The 20,522-nt window shown below is 37.8% G+C and overlaps 1 protein-coding gene across 1 annotated transcript in view; it reads left to right on the top strand.

Moving 5' to 3' along the window:
* Positions 1-7: 7 nt before the first annotated feature.
* PCDH17 (protocadherin 17) overlaps positions 8-20,522 on the top strand; it is a gene marked incomplete at its 5' end in the record, with an annotated part of 85,351 nt that continues 64,836 nt past the window's right edge. Inside the window, 2 exon segments of the mRNA XM_009697353.1 lie at positions 8-1,887; positions 1,889-2,408. Coding sequence (XP_009695655.1) covers positions 8-1,887; positions 1,889-2,408 — 2,400 coding nt within the window.

Genomic DNA, 20,522 nt, shown 5'->3' on the forward strand with positions numbered 1-20,522 from the left:
CCCCAAGTCCACCTTCCGGGTGCTGGAGAACTCAGCCCCGCACCTCCTGGACGTGGACGGGGAGAGCGGGCTGCTCTACACCAAGCAGCGCATCGACCGAGAGGCGCTGTGCCGGCGCAGCGCCAAGTGCCAGCTGTCCCTCGAGGTGTTCGCCAACGACCAGGAGATCTGCATGATCAAGGTGGAGATCCAGGACCTGAACGACAACGCACCGGCATTCCCCTCTGACCAAGTGGACATGGACATCTCGGAAAATGCTGCGCCAGGCACTCGCTTCCCCCTTACCAGCGCCCATGACCCAGATGCTGGAGACAATGGGCTGCGCACCTACCTGCTCACCCGTGATGACTACGGTCTCTTCTCCCTTGATGTGAAGTCCCGTGGTGATGGCACAAAGTTTCCGGAGCTGGTCATCCAGAAACCTTTAGACCGTGAGGAGCAAAGTCACCATACCCTGGTACTGACAGCACTGGACGGCGGCGACCCACCACGCTCAGGCACAGTGCAGATCAATGTGCGCCTCATTGACTCCAATGACAACAGCCCCATCTTTGAGGCAGCCTCCTACGTGGTAGAACTGCCAGAGAACGCACCACTGGGAACTGCCGTCATCGACCTTAATGCCACCGACGCTGATGAGGGTACCAACGGAGAGGTGCTCTACTCCTTCAGTGGCTACGCACCTGAGCGCGTCCGCGACCTGTTTAGCATCGACCCGCAAAGTGGCCTGATCCGTGTCAAGGGCAACCTGGACTATGAGGAGAGCGGCCTCATTGAGATTGATGTCCAGGCTCGGGACCTGGGGCCCAATCCCATCCCCGCTCACTGCAAGGTCACCGTCCGCCTCATCGACCGCAATGACAATGCTCCCACCATTGGCTTTGTCTCTGTTCGCCAGGGAGCACTGAGTGAGGCTGCCCCACCGGGCACTGTCATTGCTCTGGTGCGGGTCACCGACCGTGACTCAGGCAAGAACGGGCAGCTCCAGTGCCGGGTGCTGGGTGGTGGCGGTGGGCCCGGAGCTGTCCCTTTCACCCTGGAGGAGAACTATGACAACTTCTACACTGTGGTCACCGACCGGCCCCTGGACCGTGAGGCACAGGATGAGTACAATGTGACCATCGTGGCACGTGATGGGGGCAACCCCCCGCTCAACTCCACCAAGTCATTTTCTGTCCGAATCCTCGACGAGAATGACAACCCACCCCGCTTCAGCAAGAACCTTTATGTGTTACAGGTGCCTGAGAACAACATCCCTGGAGAGTACCTGGGCTCCGTCTTGGCCCAGGACCCAGACCTGGGCCAAAATGGGACAGTCTCTTACTCCATTCTGCCTGGGCACGTGGGAGATGTCTCCATCTACACCTATGTCTCCGTCAACCCCACCAATGGTGCTATCTATGCCCTGAGGAGCTTCAACTATGAGCAGACAAAGCACTTTGAGTTTCGCGTACTGGCCAAAGACTCAGGTTCACCCCACCGCGAAAGCAATGCCACGGTGCGTGTCACCGTGCTCGATGTCAACGACAACGCACCCCTCATTGTCCTGCCTGCCCTCATCAATGACACTGCCGAACTGCAGGTGCCACGCAATGCTGGGGTGGGCTATCCCGTGGGCACCGTCCGTGCCCTGGACAGTGACTTTGGGGAGAGCGGGCGCCTCACGTATGAGATCGTGGAAGGCAATGAGGAGCACCTCTTTGAGATGGACCCCACTAGTGGTGAGATACGCACCTTGCACCCCTACTGGGAGGAGCTCAGCCCTGTGGCTGAACTGGTGGTAAAAGTCAGTGACCATGGCAAACCCAGTCTCTCCGCAGTGGCCAAGCTCATTGTCAGGGCCTTGGCGGGGCCCCTGCCCGAGGCTGGCGAGCCGCAGGGGAATGGGGCGACCACACTGGGACTTGTCGCTGCCCCTGATCGTGACGCTGAGCACTGTCTCCATAATCTTGCTGGCTGCCATGATAACTATTGCCGTGAAGTGCAAGCGAGAGAACAAGGAGATCCGCACCTATAACTGTCGCATTGCCGAGTATAGCCACCCTCAGCTAGGAGGAGGGGGAGGCAGTGGCGGGGGAGGAGGAGGCAGTGGCAGTGGAGGGAGCAAGGGCAAGAAGAAGAAGATCAGCAAGAATGACATTATGCTGGTGCCCAGTGAGGGCGAGGACAGCCGGGGCCCCCTCAATGTCATGAACGTGGTGAGCAGCCCATCGCTGGCCACCTCACCCATGTACTTTGACTACCAGACCCGCCTGCCCCTCAGCTCTCCCAGGTCTGAGGTGATGTACCTGAAGCCTGCCTCCAACAACCTGACTGTACCCCAGGGACATGTGGGCTGCCACACCAGCTTCACAGGGCAAGGGACTAACGCCAGCGAGGCTCCCCCGAGCCGGATGTCCATAATTCAGGTAGGAGACTTTTAGAATACCCTGGACCTCACTTTAGACGCTGGTTTAACTTTACCTTTTGTCTGCAGTGAAATCTGCTGTAAGGCACCACTGAAGGGACAAACATAAGTCACTAAAGAGAGGTGGACTTAATGAAAGTGGAACCAGACCACATCTGGTGGGTCTGGTTCTGCTGTCACACTGGTCTTTCCCATATGATTCAAAAGTAAATGCCCAATGAAACAGAGTTGCGGCAGTGCAAAAGAGGTGCATGTGAGAGTGCAGGCAGGCGTTTGGTATGTTTGGGGCACACTGGGGTGTTTTCCCAGAAGATCACCAGACAGAGGTGGGCCCTTCCACAGGTTTCACTTCACTTTGGTTTGGGGTGGAGAAGGGGGAGGGCGTTTCTGAAGCAGTCGTATCATCTGCAGTACCTAACAGGACGTGGGAGAAACTCTACACACTGAGGACATCTATTGCAACAGTCTATTATAGCTCTCCAATCCTGTATGTAAATATGAGCTATCTTTCCAAGATGTATGTTTTTAATTTTAAAAATTTCCTTCTTTAGAATATGATTTTTTTTTCTGGCACAGAACATTATCATTGGGGCCCCATTGCCTCCTCCTCTCCCCATAAACAACCAAACTTTCAGCACTGAATTTTCTGCTTAGTCCAATAGAAAGAAAATGTATGTGGTGATTCTCTCCTACCCCCAAATGTTAACAAAACTCACATTCTGTCATAAAACAGGAAAACAACTAGTCAGATTTCCAGTAGCCTGAGTCAATATTGATTGCTTTATAGCAAAAGACTTACATGCTCTGTCTTCTAGCAAAGCTCATTTAGAAATTACAGCTGGGCTTCATTCTGCTGCCAGTTATATCACATCTTCTACCGACTTTTGTGAATGTGAGAAATGGCAGAATTTGGACCATTGGATATCAGGTGCTAATAAAAGAATGACTTAATTTTTAGCAGGTAGTTTAAAGTCCAAACTCAGAAGGTGTATTCCAGAGCAGTGAACTCACAGAGTGAAGGTGAGGGCAGAATTTGGCTCCAGTTGGTTTAATTCAAAGTATTACTTCATGATTAATGCAGCTTAATGTTCAAATACTACGGGTATGTTTCAAAGTGATTTTTAACATTTGGATTGAAAGCAGGCTCTGGATAATGACTATTAAATATATTTGAAATGTCATATCTGTTTTATCCTGTGGTTCTCCTAATATGCTGTTCTGAGTCATAGGGGAATGAGCTGAGTGTATCAGAAGTGACACAGACTCATTTCGTGTATGCAGCTAGTGGGAAAGAAGTTGCACTGTAGACACTTGATGTACCAAAAGAAAATTCGTAATACCTTGGAGTTATCATACCCTGTGGTCTGTGAACATCGAATGTTCTAGTTGCCAGCTGCAACTAATGTTTTAAACTAAATAGAAGTAGCCATCGGTAATTGACAGGTTAAGTAACCAAAATTCCAGTAACTGCTGGCTTATAAATTGAATATTTATAACTGGGGGGAAAAAAAAGAAAAAATAAAAAAAAGGCTGTCGGTACAAGGTCACTGTGAACTAATCCTCAACCCACTATTGAGTTGTGTCACAGAAACAATTTCATTTTATGCCTATCATGAATTTGTGTTGCTATCAATTAGGTGAGTGGAGCAATACTTAAAATCTGAAATTGATTTTAACAAAAAGTGACACTTCAGGAAAGAGTTTAGGTTAGGGCACAACCAGAGATAATTTGATTTATAATTCATGCTTTAAAAAACAAATAACTTTCAATGACACTTGTTTAAGTAATGTCAACTTTTTTTTTCTGTAAAATGGAGTTGTCACAATGCTAAAAAAAAAGAACACAGATTTTTCCTACTGGCAAGTGTAATAGTTACTAAAAGACAGAAAATTTTACTTTCCTACAACCATGTAATGTCTATATAAAGCAATTAGTTCATGTATTGATGCTACTGAGTAGTAAAGATTCAATTGTAGTGTAAAATCCCTATGGAAAATATGATTCCTTTTTTTACAGTGTTCACTGTATAATATCAATCATGATTTTTTTTTTTTTCTGAGATCTATATAAAGCTAAAAGAGGAATTTCCTCCCTTAAAAAGGTGTGTTGTGGTTTCTATAAGAGTTTTCGTTATGACAACTGTGGGAAATGTTAACCGTAACTCCTCATAGCACATACTGGTATATCTAATACTGGTTTTGCTTTCCCGGAATATCTACACAGAGTGTTTTGGATATTTAGATGGTTCAGCCAGTAGACTAGGAAACATTCATTTTTCCCTAGTGAACAACCTGTTCAAACATACTTATTGATACTATGTTTTGTAGTTTTATTGACAAAACAAATACACTATATGAAACAGAGTAGTTGGTTTCTATTTAAGAAAGGCTCAGACTTAAAGCAGCTAGATGGGGAAACCTGATCCTCTTCACTATAATTTTGCATTACTAAAATACATTTTGTATTCTCCATCTCCACATCCCTGGAGTACAGTTTATGTAAAATTTACATTTAGAATGTAGGCACTACTTTGTGTCTGATCCTGTAATTCTGCCTCAGTTCAAACTTAGAGAGAAATATTAAAGGATCATCTCTTTCTCTGGATCTACTATATCCTTAATCACTCCAAGAAACCTGTGTCTGGAAAAGTAAATTGCACAGTTAGGAACCAAAGGTATAGTCAGTGGAAAAAAGATACAGAATCCGAACAGCTGCTTTATCATCTCCTTTCATTAGTCAATTCAGAAAAACAGTTTTCTTCTTTACCTCAGTAAGGGAAAGGTAAGTGTTGTGTAAGTGTTCTCCAGTGGATATTCACTTTATTTTTCCCAGATGTATTACTGAACCACGATAATCTCACACTATATAATTCATACAATGGAACTGCATTTCTTCACTCTCATTTTCTTGGCAAGTGTTTAATGGCAGAATTCTCTAGCAGGAACTTGTTATTAAAACTTTGTGTTTATACATGTGTATATATATATGTACCTACTTATATATCTATGGATGTATATATATACAAGCTAAATATTATATTATTACTTAATACGTTAAATTAATTTCTTTCTCAGTAAGATCCAAGTTTTCTCACTCTTATTAGGAGTGCATAACAATTTTTTTGCTTTGCTTGCTAGTAAGAGCTAGTAAAGTCAATAGGCTTTCTGATTCCCTTATTTCTCATGAATAGTATTTTATTCTACAGATAGCCAGATTTATATCCATGAATACCTGTGGAGTAAAGTGTTACTTAGTGACTATGGGTTTCAGACTGACTTAAAATGACCAGCAGTTGAATAAAACACTGCCTGGTATGTGTAAGAGCGGTGTAATCTTGCCTCTCTTTAAGTGACTTCTGTTATACATTAGTCACATGATTTAACAACTTGTGTGTTTACTCACTACTTTGTAGCATTCAGCTATGTGCCGTGGTTGCGTATCTTACTTATATGAATCAATGAACTTCTTCAGTACTATAAAAATTAAATAGTTTAAAGATGCGTACGTGAATGTATGTATAAAATTTTGGATGGACAGCCAAGGATGCTGCGTACCTTCAGCTTTTATTGGCACAAGAGATTTGCAAGTGCTTAGGGCCTCTGAAAACAGATCATTTTGTGATTTGTTGTGCACATGGGGTTGATGTGTATGAAGAACAGTGTTTAGTAACATACTAGGAAGTTAGAACAGCTACACTTTAGCATGTTTCATTGCTTTTAACTTCAGCAGTCATATTCTAAACACGCTTTAGAAATAGTGGTTTCAAACACAAGTCTGTTAAAAATATTTAAATATAGGCCAGTGCTATACAATTCTCCTTGCCAAATTCAAAATTCCACGTGACCTTTGAATCCCTTGAAGTCCAAACTATTCATTCTTATTGGGGGGGAAAAAGGGGAAGGGAGGAGAAAATGGAAACTCTACACAGCTGAAGGAAGATTTCCGTTCACTCTAGACCTTAAAGACTACTAGGCAAATTCTGTTCATCTCATTCTGGTGAGTAAATCAAGCTGACCTACTCATCTGACTAAGAGAAACAGAATTTTGCTTTATTTTTAAGAGCAGACATTAGAAAAAGAAATATCATGTACAAAGATACACATATATGTTCATATCTCTCCTACCAAAAAGTTCTGAGTTAATCAATTCACCTTTTCCTGAGTGAACAAGTCGCAATTTCTTGTTGCAGGTTTCTAACAGATAAAGGAGTGGATGGTTAAAGGGAAGTAAATAGTTTCTTTAAACAAATACATTCTGGAAAAAGGTTCCTCAAAAGTGATGTAACAGTAGCGTAGAAAACTATCTATGTATGCAAGTAGTGTTGATCATCCGAGAGATTATTTCTTTTCATACTCGTGGTGCAACTTGGAGAGGTTTGTAAATATACTGGGAATGAGACAGGAGTGAATAAAGAAAGCAGCGGTCACAGCTTTTGCTAAACAACAGCTAAAAAAGATTTACTTTGTTGCAAGAAGCTCTCAAGCTGGGAATCACCTTACTGCTGTACTAGGTGGTCCTGTAGCGTTTTAAGATAAAGTACGGAACATTCTTCATACTTCAGGCACCTGATGTTTATGGTGTGTCAACAGATTACTGTCAAGTCCCAGTGCAGCTTCATCGCCAGGTGTCTGGTAGTACCTAAGAAGAGAGAGTCTTTGGGGGAAATAAAAAAACATAAACTGTATTAGAACTGTTCTGTCTTTAGATATACTGTTTCATGCTTTACTTTAAGAAACTTCAACTCAGAAATTTTGAGCTTGCAAAAAGAAGTCTGCAGCTGCTGCAGTATAAGGAGAAGCATCTTTCCTCATAGAAGTTGCATTCATTCTCAGTGATTTAAATTCCTGTCTGAAAACAGAGGTATTAATTTTTATTTTTTTTATCTTCTGCTGCAAATGAGGAATATTATTCTCTCTCACTAGAGCTAGTAGAAGTTAACATTTTGCACCAAGAGGATACTGGGCAGTTCTACACATTTACAAGTTTGCACGATCATACTCTATAATTCCCAAAATTTTGAAGCTGCATATTCTAGGCTGTATCTAAGGTCATTAAATTACCATCAGATGAAACTTCAGAACTACCTGACTAAGATGCATTATGGTAGTTTTTACGCTGTTTTACAAGGTTAGATGTCTTGCAGAATAACTCCTGTGAATGTTTGCATTGTGTACATACAGCCTGCAGTTAGTATGATTTTGTATTACGTCGTTCTGCAGTTTTAGTTTTACTTATTCAGTGAAATCAATACTGGGATTGGCTGTGTAAGAATTTCAGGACAGGATCTTTTCTATATTTTCATGAAGCATTATTTCATTTTTCATCAAGATACACTACATAGTACTGTGACACAAAGTACATATATTTTAGAATTAAATCTGGCAATACATGGCTCACTCTGGCATTCGCCCTGGCTGCTGAAATAGGCAGAGGAAGCAGAATTTGTCTCATGTTTTGTGTTACATCTGCTCTGGTCTTGATCTTGAGCTCATTACCGTTACTGTTTATAGCAATATTATTTCAAAAGGATCATTCTTGATATATAGATCCATATGAAATCTAAAGAACTTTCCAAGGTGAAATGCTGTAATATAGAACAATAAACATAATAGAGAACAAGATAATTTAAGATTCTCAAGTAGAATATTGATATGAGAAAGAAAATTATATTGACAGAACAGAAATTCTCATTGATCAATAAACTGAAAATAATAATGTCTCTGTAGAACTTGCTGTTTTATAAAATAGAAAAGTTGAAGAAAGTTAGTGCAGTTAAAATTAAAGACATGAAGCAAGTCATGCAGGGTTTACTGGATCAGAGCTCTCAACAGCTTATAAAGTTGTCTGAGATTTCCTTGTCTTAGTGATGAGTGACAGTGCTCACTGTCACTACCTAATCCATATAAATTTGTGATTACCAGTGCAATTTTGCTGACTGATCCTTTGAAAAGTTTTATTTTAGCAATAGATTTGGTCAGGTTTCTGTTATCGTTACCCACATTGATGAAAAGACATGTTTTCCTTTATATTTCAGTCAACAGCATAATTTTGACTTAATCAATGATTTCCGTGGTTCAAGAGTAAGTTGTGACTAAGAACCTTACAAAGTGCAGCTAAGAATAGTATGATTTGGCCCTTTATTTATAGATTTCAGCTTTTTGTGGTGTTTTCTTACAGCTTCTTTACAAACAATTAAGGAGAGTGGAATTTAGAAAATTTTGTAACTATGATGTAAAGTGTAACATATAGAATCACAGAGTTGTTTAGGTTGGAAAAGACCTTTAAGGTCATCAAGTCCAACCATTAACCTAGCATAATCAGGTGTGCAGCTGAAAGAAGAAATCAAAGACTCCATTGAACATATTGCTGAACATATATTTTCACATTTTCACATGTTTTTGAAAGTGTGCTTAATACAGCATTATTCAGCATTATATACAGCATTTTAGACTTGACATAAGGAAAAAAATTTTTACAATGAGGGTGGTGAAGCGCTGGAACAGGTTGCCCAGAGAGGTGGTGGAAACCCCATCCCTGGAGGCATTCAAGGTCAGGCTGGATGGGGCTCTGAGCAACCTTATCTAGTTGGAGATGTCCCTGCTCACCGCAGGGGGGTTGGACTAGATGACCTCTAAAGGTCCCTTCCAGCCCAAATGATTCTATGGTTCTTAAAATTCAGCAAATATTGTTAGATGGAAAATTATCATTAAGTACGTGTAAAATATTTGCAAGTAACACTTGGTATTAAGAAAGCATAGATACAACCTGGTTTCTCTAATGAGGCAAAAATGTCATTAAAAAAAATAATTTCTTCCCAAGTCACAATATTTGGGAGTAAACCAGTTGGGATTCTTTTTTTTCCCCAGCATTTTTTCTTCCTCCCCAGGAAACATTAGCATACTGGGTAAAATTTACGCATATGTTTTTAAAGATCCTGCTTGATTTCTCTTTCTTTTGTTGTTTCTACAAAAGTTAAAATGCCTTGTCAAATTAGTTTTAGGTTTCATTATGCAAGACGCTCATTCTACATATAAAATGTGTATGTATATGGGTGGTGGTTTTCTTTCTGAAGAAAACATTTAGGATGCATGGCAAAGGTATGAGATACCTCTTCAAGACTGAGGAGTGCCTGCACGTATAAAGAAAAGACATTTTGACACTAGTACTAGTATTTTTCAACAGGTAAGAAAATTCTTTGAAAAGAACTTAAACAATGATTTGTTGACTGGAGCAGAAACATAGCTCTGGTTTTATCTTTAAAAGTATAGAAGCAATCCTTTGATGTCAAAAGGTCAGAGTAGAGCAGTTAGGACAAATTTTTGCTGGCAGATAACCGGAGAGCTTTATACTTTCAATTGTATCTCTACTTCAGCTGTAAGAAAAGAAGTGGTGAAATTAATGCTAAAGGGTTCAAAATTGTAGGAAACAACTGAAACTCTCAGGGGACTGCAGACTCTTACCTAAATAGAAAAAAAAAAAAAAAAAAAAGGAAAAGGAGGAGGAAGGGAGTGGCAAAATTGTTTCAGAGAAAAGTTACTTGAGTTAAAGTGCTTCATTTTTTATATTTTTAAGGGGGCAACAATGAGATTATCTAGTTACTGCTTTTGCTGATATGTTGAGATGAAATGGAGCAGTGTACAGCCGGCCATAAATCTGAGCCAGGGTGCATTCTAAGCTCTAGTAATATAGGTGTTGTCTTTTTGGTGCAACCTCCGTTTTTCAGTCTGCTGCAGACTTTCTGACTTTTTTTTTTTAACAGAAGAATATTCTGGATTAATTACTGTAAATCTTGTAAGAAAGAAAAAAATAGATAAGTCATTAAGCATTTTAGATAAAATATTCAGTATTAAATACTACATTCAAGAACAAGCAAATTCATATGAATGTCCCTGTTAATTAGGATATTAGTCAGTGCTTTAAATAACCTCCTTGAGCAGTCATATTTTCTAGCTAAATCCCAAAGGCTGCTGATACAATTCCTGCTTATTAGGGTCACATGAGAACCACCTCTTTCTTCTACTGAATTTCTTCCACTGGTTAGTGGTGTTACCTGTACAGAAAGGATAGCAGAAGATCAATTGATCTCACTTGCTTGAGATGAGAAAGTAGCTCCTTTTTTCATCTGGTGATGTGTCCTCAAAATTGAGGAGTCTCTCTGCATATAAAGATATGACTGCATAGTTTCAGCCAATTATTAGTGATACTTGTGCAGAGAGACAGCATAAAGATCGATTTGCATCTCAGTTTTGTGCAGTGAGGGGATATCTCCTCTTTCAACCCTCCACACAATCAGTCTTATGCTGATCTATTTTCAATTTAGTGCATTACAAGCAATCTTGGCAAGTAAAATCCTTTAAATGAACAGTATTTTATTTTAACCGTGGACCTTTCTACTGGCTTTGTGATGCATGTATCAGATCAGAGTTCCTCTAATTCATAAAATACTTGTAACAGAAAAGTTTCCTGTTCCCTGCTGGGTGGTTGTGTGCTGCAGTCTCCATGACACACCAAAGGAGGACTCTAAAGGGGAAAGAAAAAATTTGTTACAAGATAAAAATGCATAATTTCAGCTGTGTGGGTGGGACCTCTGATCGATGCATTGTGAGTTCTTGCAGTGACAGACATGTAAATTAATTTCAGGCAGTGTTTCAGGCCATCTATTGATATATGGGTGACACACTTGTATTTGCCTGTACTAGTTCTAGTGACACTATGATTACTGGTATTTGCAGTCCCTGCCCTGGAACACTTCCAGGCAGTTTTATTGTATTGAAATGGCTCTTACAGTTCATTGAGCATCCAGCATAACACTGCTGAATATGATTGGCGCGTTTGCATATATTTATTCAAAAAAAATCAGGCAGTTAAACTGCATAATTATGGGAAAACGAATCATAACAATAAAAGACCATTTAAGTTAACAAGCTTTGTGATCAAAGGATAAATACAGGTTGGATAAATGACACTCTAGATGTAACTAATCTACATAAATAGGCTTTGGTCTGATTAGAGGAAAGGAATATATTAAAATAATCTAAAGGTATTAAAAAAGCATTTTACTTCAGTACTTTTGTAATGTCTAGTTTTATTTCATCATACTTCTAACATTTCTACTCAATAAAAATAACTGTGTTCAGTGATAAACTACTTTTGTGTGGGTTTACTTCTTGATTAACAATGTTTATAGTGCAAAGAAAGTCTAAACTAACACAAGTAAACAAAAGTAACATCGTAAGTTTTCGTTCTAGTTTAAATGCATCGTGTGTCAAATACCTGAAACATTTTTAATGTCTTAATTTTAAAATTTTTAATGTTGCAATGTTTTTTGATTGATTTTTAATTAAAGAAAAACATTAAAGGGAACATTTAAAGGACAATTTCTTGTTTACTGTCTTTATCAGCAGAGAGCAGCCTTTGTAGTGTTTGAAAGCTGGTGCATTAAAAATCAATTTCAAGTCTTCAAAGCTATAAACTCTTGCTTGCTTTGTAGATATATACTGTTTTTAAAATCATTGGAAGCACACTTGACAATTGAATTAAAAACAAAAGGTAAATAGTGGCTTCATCAAAATTTGAAGGATTTTAATGTATTTTTAATAATAGCTAAAGGATTTTTTATAGAGAGCAGACATGTGAATCAAAATTTCTAGTTTTTAAATGCATAATTTGTTCCTAAAGACAGTTATATATATTCTTTTATTAATAGAATTTTGTTTTAAACTTCTATTGGTGTTATTCTGTTGTGTTTAATGAATGTCATGATTCAAACACAGAACATGTCAGTCAGTTTCTTTACTTACTATATTTCTTTCTCATTCTTTGCTGATTGCTAAGCAACCACTTATGGTTCAGATTGTTTAGCTACAACTCAGTTTCAAAAAAAAAAAGGTGAGCTGAAGCAGTCTAAACAAGTTTTCATTAATTCTTAATGAAAATATCTAAATTCTATACAATTTTAAAGGTGACAAACAAAAGAAAGTTGTTTTAATAATGTACCTCAAATTCAGCACTTGGGCTTTTTTCCTACCAGTATTGAGGACAAGACTGTTTTTCCACAAATCTAGAAAGAGCAGGATCATGCCCTTAATCAGTGCATAAGTAATTGCGAGACCTATGGAAACTAACTTACATATGTATAATTACATTAGTATTATGTCTTTCAAGGCATGATCCTTAAACCACTTATTCAGTGACTATTTTAATTTAGGTCACTAGAACCATTGAATTAAATAGTTCGCTTACAAGAGTGGAGCTGCTAATGTGCGTAAGCATGTGCAGAATTCAGCCCAGAATCTGTTATTCTGTGTTAGCTCATCTGCTCCCTGTTGCTTCTCTCCTTTGCTTTAAAAACATTGCAAAGCTTCAAAAGCTGTTCGTTTCACTTAGCCTCCAACCGCATTCTCTAGTACTCTATTGAGATAGTCCTGATGTCTGAATATTTGATATTTTTGCTTTTTCGCATAGACTTGTGTAATTTGATATGCAGATTTGAAGATCATAAAAACAATCCTGCTTTGATGATCATGAGCAAGATTATCCAGTCACAGCTGTAAAGTACCAAGTGTGTTCTTTTCTGGTCTCTTCATCATTTCAGTGGATCAAATGACAATAAGAATATAGTAGAATTTAGAGTGCTTGGGAAATAATGAATTTAAAAGCCTTTTAAAAATGGCAGCCATGAAGCCTTAGAAACTATTTAGATTTCTAGACTATATATCAAATAATATAACTTTCTGTATGAATGCTTATGTGGAGATACATAGATAAGAGAGCAGCATGGATTCAAACGAACTATCTAGCTGGATAAAAGGCATAATTAATGACCAATGTGCATCTAATTTTTTTGGATATTTTGTATGATCTGTGCATAGCTGTGTAACAGTGTTTTCGCAGATACTGTCAATCCGCACCTTTTGCTGCAACCTAGAAAGCATCAAGTTTAGAGACAAATGTTGTTGTCATTTTTTTCCCGAGGCAAGAGTGTAGGTAAGGAAGGACCTCATTTTCCACTTCACGGTGGAAGTTATATATCTTGCTTAACACTGTGTATCTCACTATCAGACTTCAGGATTGAGACTAATGATGAAAAGGAGGAATAAGTCATGTGACACGTGATAATAATCAGCACTCAATTGCTTCTATCATCAACTGTTATTAAAAAGCACACAACAATTTGCATCTCGTAGCTCCAAGACAAGGAACATATTAGTCAGCTTTGTAGCCATTGAGTGGAAAAGAGGGGAAAACAAAATGCTTTATGTTATTTCTTTCAATGCATAGTCTTAATTTTGTCTAAATCTGTAAATGTATTTTGTCTGTTTAAACCACCTATAGCTTCTTTTCAGGCGTAACAGGATGTAATATTGCAAGGGGCAGAAGTAACTGGATGAATTTATTTTATTATTTATTCATTGACCACCATATATATGATCTTTCCCAACAGTATACATCTCATTATTGCAACAATGTGATGGTAACGAAACATTAATTCCCTCAAATGTGAAATAACTAATTTTAAGTACTTTCCTGTGCTCATTTGTTTCGAACAGGCTTCCAGAATTTTGAAGAAAACTTTAATTTCAGTTCATTTATGTAGACCACGCACACTTTTTTCTTCATCTCCCAATACTGGCAAAGGAACCTTAGGAACGAGTAGCTGGATTTCCAGATTTTGACCTGCTTGTTAGTCTACTTTACTTGAATGAAAGTAAAGCAAGAGAAAGCTGTTTCTATTAAGCAAATGTAGGCTTCAGGAATTTTGGTTAGCATTGGAAAAGATCTTTAGATAAAGACAAGTTACTTGCTGTCATACTGGTCTTGCTGATACTGGTGAATGAAGAAATAGGCATACAAGTTGAATAGCCATGGGAGGAGAAGACTTTATTTAAAGGAAAAGTTTTGTCCTGATTTAAATGTTGAGCTATAGGTTTTCTATAGTATTTTATAATCAAGACAATTACAAAGTAATTTGGGTTAGAATGCATGCTCAGTTCCCCATCTCAAAACCCAATTTGTTACTACCTGTGGCTATTTCTATTAAAAATGAAGCATAACTACTATGAGTCTCAGCAGTCTAAGAGTAAATTTTTGCAATTACAATACCTCCCTTGGGCAGATGTGTGAAAATGGCAGATTAGTTCCTGCCAGTATTTGTCTATTCCTTGCACATTCTTAAGGTCGCTAGTAGCTTGGATTGGATTATAATTACATTGGTGCTGTTTGTTATGCTGTGGTTAAGGGTAAAGCAGAATCCTCTTACAAACCTTTAGGAATAGGACTCTATATCATTACCCTGGAAAGTCTCTATGCTGAAGTTTGATACACAAAGTCCTAGGAGTAAGATCCTAATTCTATTTTCATGGAAAGTAAATGAGTTTACTCTTGATGTTAGCATATTTTAGAAGGACATTTTGTATTTTATTACTTTATTCCTGAGGAAATTTAAACAAAAACAACAAACCCAAGTTTACTTATACTTAGGAATTTACAGTGAAGTTAATAAACTTGCATGTGAACTGAAGACCATGTAGTAGTCTCTTAGTAATGTATGGCTTCTGTTTTATTCCCAATGTCACAATGGCATGTTTATTTAGAAAGAGGCACCATTAAGTTAAGATAGCCCTGAAATTATGTAAATTAATAACTTTCCATGGAAATAACCAAATTCATCTCCTAATGAGCTTTTCTACCTGAAAACAAGTTTTGAGGGCATATGTGTAGAAGAATTGCATGCAAAGTGATCACTCTCTGCAGCTAAGCACCTAACTCCATGTTGAATCCCAGTGAAACTGGAAATTGGTGTGGCTTCCTATGGGCTCATGATCCACCTGTAGGGAGCAGCATTAGTCTGTGTTACACATTTTCCAGTTTGAATGTCAGGAAGAGCAGTTTGAACAATCTTAACAAGTTATTTTTTTCCCCTTTGCATGAGTTTTTGTTTGGAATTTCTTGCACTGTACCTGTTGTATTTTCATTTCTTTTCCCACTTTGAAAGAGACTTCCCCACACACAGACTTCTTCTGAATGTTGTCTTGGGGACTTTTTTTATGTGGACATTATTTAGAGAAGGTTGCATCAACTATTTTCTTTGAAAGATAATGACTAAATAAATAAACAAATAAATAAAAGATATATATGCATCCTTCAGTTGCCATTGCATGCATTCCACTTTGAAAAAAGTGCTCACATGCTGAGTGAGCATTCTGCAAATTAGATACAGGGGCAAATCCATAATTTAATCACTATATTCTAACTAACCCCTCAGTCAAATATTAGAAGTCATGCTTAGTCTCTCTATCACTGGTGAAGCTTGCCCCAGTTTCCTAGAGGCTGACAAACCAACACTGGTTTGGAACAGAAAGAAGACTTTTCCTAATCTAGGAATCTTTGCAGAGAAGATTTCTTATGTGGATCCTCTTTACTTTAACAGCAAATTCTGATTTCAGAGTCTTGGTATGGCAAGCTGTAATGAGAGGGGTAATCCAGAACATTTTTTTCCCAGGCTTTTAAGAATTTACAGGTCAAAGTCAGCCTTTAAATACCTATGAGTTTATAGATTACCTGGGGCGGTCCCTAGATAAGTGGGTGTTGTGTTCTAGATGAGGTGATCCTATCAAGAAAGATAACTATGTCTTTTTTCTTGTTCTCAATCAACTTAATATAGAGTCCTGTATGAAGATGTTGCAGTAGGTTAACATTGAAGAGACAGAGTTGTGAATGGATATACAAAGAGCTATAGCAGAAAGGCCTCATTTTTTCTGTCCAAACTTACCTGACGACTGCTACTATATTCCTGGTGTATTTGATCAAACTTTCCATTTTATGAGGTACCTCATCATAGACACATGCCTGTTATGGTTGTCTAAGTGTATTTAGGGACAGAACCTCTTGCTAAATTTGTGCAAGCCTAAATTATTTATCTGATGTCACAAATAATAAGTCAGCTCATCACCATTTTACAGTTGAAAATCTCCTTGCACAGGCATATGAGTCTGTAAAGTCTGATGATCTACTATTCTGTCATAAATTCAGCCATTATTTTGGCAGCATATTTAGTGGTGTGTCTTCTTCCAGTACTAAGAGGAAATAATTATGCCAAGGTATTTGTGTGAAAGTAGGGCTTTGTATCCTGTCACAAAATGTTTATAGAATACCTTGTTTGTGATTTTTAACAAAAAGTTGAAATAAACATTCGCATGACCTAAATAAGAAAATAGACAGAAGGTGATAATCTAAGTTTTAACATCTGTGATTTTTTTCCTAATTCCTAAAGAATTTAAGGGAATCATTGCTTTTCTGGAGAAAGATTTTAGGAAGAGAAAGGGGATAAGATTGTAGCTTTAAAGGAAAAGAGGTGTTCTGGATTTACCTCTGTTATTCTGACCATCACCTAGGAAAAAAGATACAGTATTCCTCTTTATGTGTGCTTTCTGTGCACACAGTGTGGCTTCAAAACCAAGTCCTGCTTTATCTTTGTTGTTAATTTTCTTCACTCTATAAGGAAGAAATAGAACTGGAGCCTTGTGTCACATACAGTGTATGTTACCTGGCTAATCGCCTTTCCCTGTCACTGCCATTACAAATTTGTTTAAATGCTTTCCATACAGAAGACCACATGCTGGGATAAAGGAATATTATGTTTTAGAGTTCCTTCTCGTTTTCTATCACTGTTATAATCTTCTTCCTGCTCCTTTGCAGCTTTCTTCAGCATACAACGTATGTGTCTGTGGGAATGTAGCACGCTATGTAAAGACTCACTTATCCTGTAACTGAAGTAAGCAGACTGATCCAAGGGCTATTGAAACCAATTTGAAAACATCTATTGATTTCAGTGTACCTCAGGTCATAGCTTGTGGGAGTTTTATTGTTGCCTTTAGTGAGAGTATGGGTTGGACAGAAGAAGGTAAACATAGCGGATAGATGTTAACACAAACTTAATAAATTTAAAATATCCAGTGTCTCTGTTTCATCTTACCAAACGTTATGAGTACAAAACAGTTTGGCAGTGTTAAAAGGCCATAATTTGATCTTCTCCACTGTATAGTACCACAGTGTTTATAAGCTTTTATCTGTTTAGAAAACATTTGTGATATGTTGCTTGTAGAAACAGGAAAACAGCAGTGGTAAGACTAGGACAAATTCTACAACACTTACTAGCTTCACTGAGAATTCCCTCTGAGTAAGAACTTTCAGATATTTCTCAAAATTAAAAATAAAATGTCAGGAGCTCACAATTGCACTGTAAAATCTGTGTGTATGAAACAAAGAAAGAAAGAAAAGATAAGGTTGTTTTCGTACAGAAAAAAGACTTTTAGACACAAGGAGAGAAAAGCATTTCTGAAATTATAACAAATACTTTGATCATCTCCTTAAAATTCAAGGCACTATTTTTTTAAATTTCCCTCTGCTTTTAATGTTTTAGTTTTTAGTATTATTTAGTATTTTAATTTTTTTCTTTAACATGTAGATTGGAATGAAAACTCAAAAAACCCACAAATATATTGTTAGTTTGAGTTCATGGTAAGATATTCTTAGAATAAGCTGGATATTGTGGTAAGAGCAGATTTCATTCTAGTTAGCTCATTGTAGTTGAGTCTGTTATGCAGTAAACATAATATCTGTTAGGAATACTAAGGTAGACTCAACATGGTGGGAGCCATAGATAAAAGATGCATTAAAGCGTTTCAAATTCAATCATTAGGTTTCATTGCACCCATCTGCTACCAGAAAATATAATTGGCAACTTGATTCGTTGACCTTTAACTGTCATTTTGGACCATGTTTTTTTAAATCCATATTTTCAAGTTAGACCTAGAGAGTTAATTTGATAAGAGAATGCCCAGTACCTTTTAATGCAATTACTTTTTTCTTTTTTCTTTCTTTTTTTTTTAAAAAATATAATCAGGTTTAATGGTCTGTTGTATATTCTGCTAATCTAGTCAAAGTAGTTATTTAATATTGAATGTGGTTAAAAGCAACTAATGTTCAACTTCATTAAGGCTTCTATTAAATAGAAGACTTGCTGAACTTCTACTGTTTTTTATGCACGAGCTACTACCTCTTATTAATTATTTCCAGGGGGTTCTGTTACACTAAAATTATGCTTACAAGCTTCAGTTCCACCAGGATCATACAGCACAGTACAAGGGCTATATAAGCATTGAAATTGCAGTCTCCTTCATATTTTGTTCCTAAAATGTGTTTTATCTTTCCTTTTATTTTCTGGAGTAGATACTATCTTGTGCAAGTGGGATGGAGTGCACACATCTCTTAGCAGTTCTATATGTGTGGCACACAAGTAGACTGTCTTATAAAATAAAATGTTACTTAGAGCAGGCAGGAAACATAACGTGATAAATGAGGATGACTTAATGTTTTCTCAGCAATGATAAACAATTATACTATTCTGTCATCTGAAGTTTATGTAACGGAAAAAAGTGATTACATGAGTTTCTTTACACAACAGGATACAATTCCTGAAATATTTATGTAATACAGAGACAGATGTATGTAACCTAACCTTATAATCCCATTTCACAGCTTTCCCAAATACCACGGAGCTCGATAAATAGGAAGCTGATTATATTGGCAATATAACTCCATTAATCGGATTCGGATTTGCTTTATCGACAAGCCAGTACTGTTAATATGATCCAGTATATTAAATTGACAGGAAAACTGGAGTGATAGAATGTATCTGCACCTTAATTGACAGGGAGGCTCTTTCAAAAGGTTCTTAATGTGGTTTTTATTGACAGAGTAGCTTCAGTAAGTGCATCTCATTGGTGAATAGTGTAAATATATTGGATGCACCTGTACTAGTAGATTCAGGCGAAGTAGCTATTGTTCTATTTTCCCATACTACCATCTTTACTTTGATATAAGTTTTATCAAGCTCTCTTGTAAGATCTTCACAAACACCTCTTAAAGCACCAGTCTAACTGCACTGCTCACAGGCATTTGACAAGTTGTGAATTACTTTAAATGTGTTCATAATTTTTAAATGAATAGAGGCAATACAGAGCAATGCAATAAGGTGTCATGAATTTCATTATGTTTATTTATTGACACTGTGATAGCAGAAGCAGAGTTATTGTACTTTCAGCTCAAGCTCTTTATGTGGTGTGATGATTGGCCCCTCTTCCTATGTTCTGATCTTGCACCTTCTCCAAAAAGTAGTTCATCTTAAGAGCTCATATTACAATTACTTTTTCCTAGTCCTATTTGACACTTTCTCTTCCCAGACCATGCTAATTTCATTAGATGCTTACATTTTATGTTTCTCCAGTGCAAAATAAAATGAGGCTCAGAAACCTGAAACCATTGTGAAACGAACAGCAATTTGAATTTGGTCGAGAAAACCTTCTTGATTCCCTTTTCAATGGAATAAAGTTTTGGGTTCAGCTTCCACTCTTTTCCCTAGTCCCATATTTCTTAGAGAGAGAGAAGTCTGCCCTTGGACACATATCCTGCATCTGCTCTGGCAGAGGAGTTGAAGGCTTTTGTTAAGCTGACTTCCCTGCCAACGAACAGGTAAATTTGTTCCTGAAAGGCTTCAATCTTTTATTTCATATAAAAAAATCTGATCAGGGTCTGGTCTTATGCCATCTTTTGATTGTCTTTCAAGTCTACTTTTTTACCACGGTCACTTAAAAATATGTCGCCCTCTCGTGATCTTTTTTGCTTCCTCAGTCTTCAGGCTAGGTGCAACCATCAATGACGTGAGAGGAAGCTTGACTGGGCCTGGTGAGTTCTAATCCTTGCACTGTGTTAAATCCCTACAATCTAGGCTTCTGTCTTCTTTTGCATCTTGTGCATGGCAGAGTGAACTCTTGTAAAAATGTAAGAAATAATTGTCTTCGTTAAGCCAGTAGTACAAACACAATGGAAATATCTGCAATACCTTAATAAGAAAGCTTAAGCAATAAATCAACAATAATTTTTTTTGGTAACAGACATGGTACTTACTAAGAGAAAATAGTACATGGACTAGACACTTATATAGGGAGAATCTGCATTCCTTCACTTACAGGAAAGGATGGTAGTCTCTGTTGCTAGAGTTTCAATTTTCAGAAATTATGCTGTGCGTTTGACTGAGTAGCTCAGGACCTCTTT

Source organism: Cariama cristata, unplaced genomic scaffold (assembly GCF_000690535.1).
Source record: "Cariama cristata isolate BGI_N322 unplaced genomic scaffold, ASM69053v1 scaffold9803, whole genome shotgun sequence".
NCBI classification, from domain to species: Eukaryota; Metazoa; Chordata; class Aves; order Cariamiformes; family Cariamidae; genus Cariama; species Cariama cristata.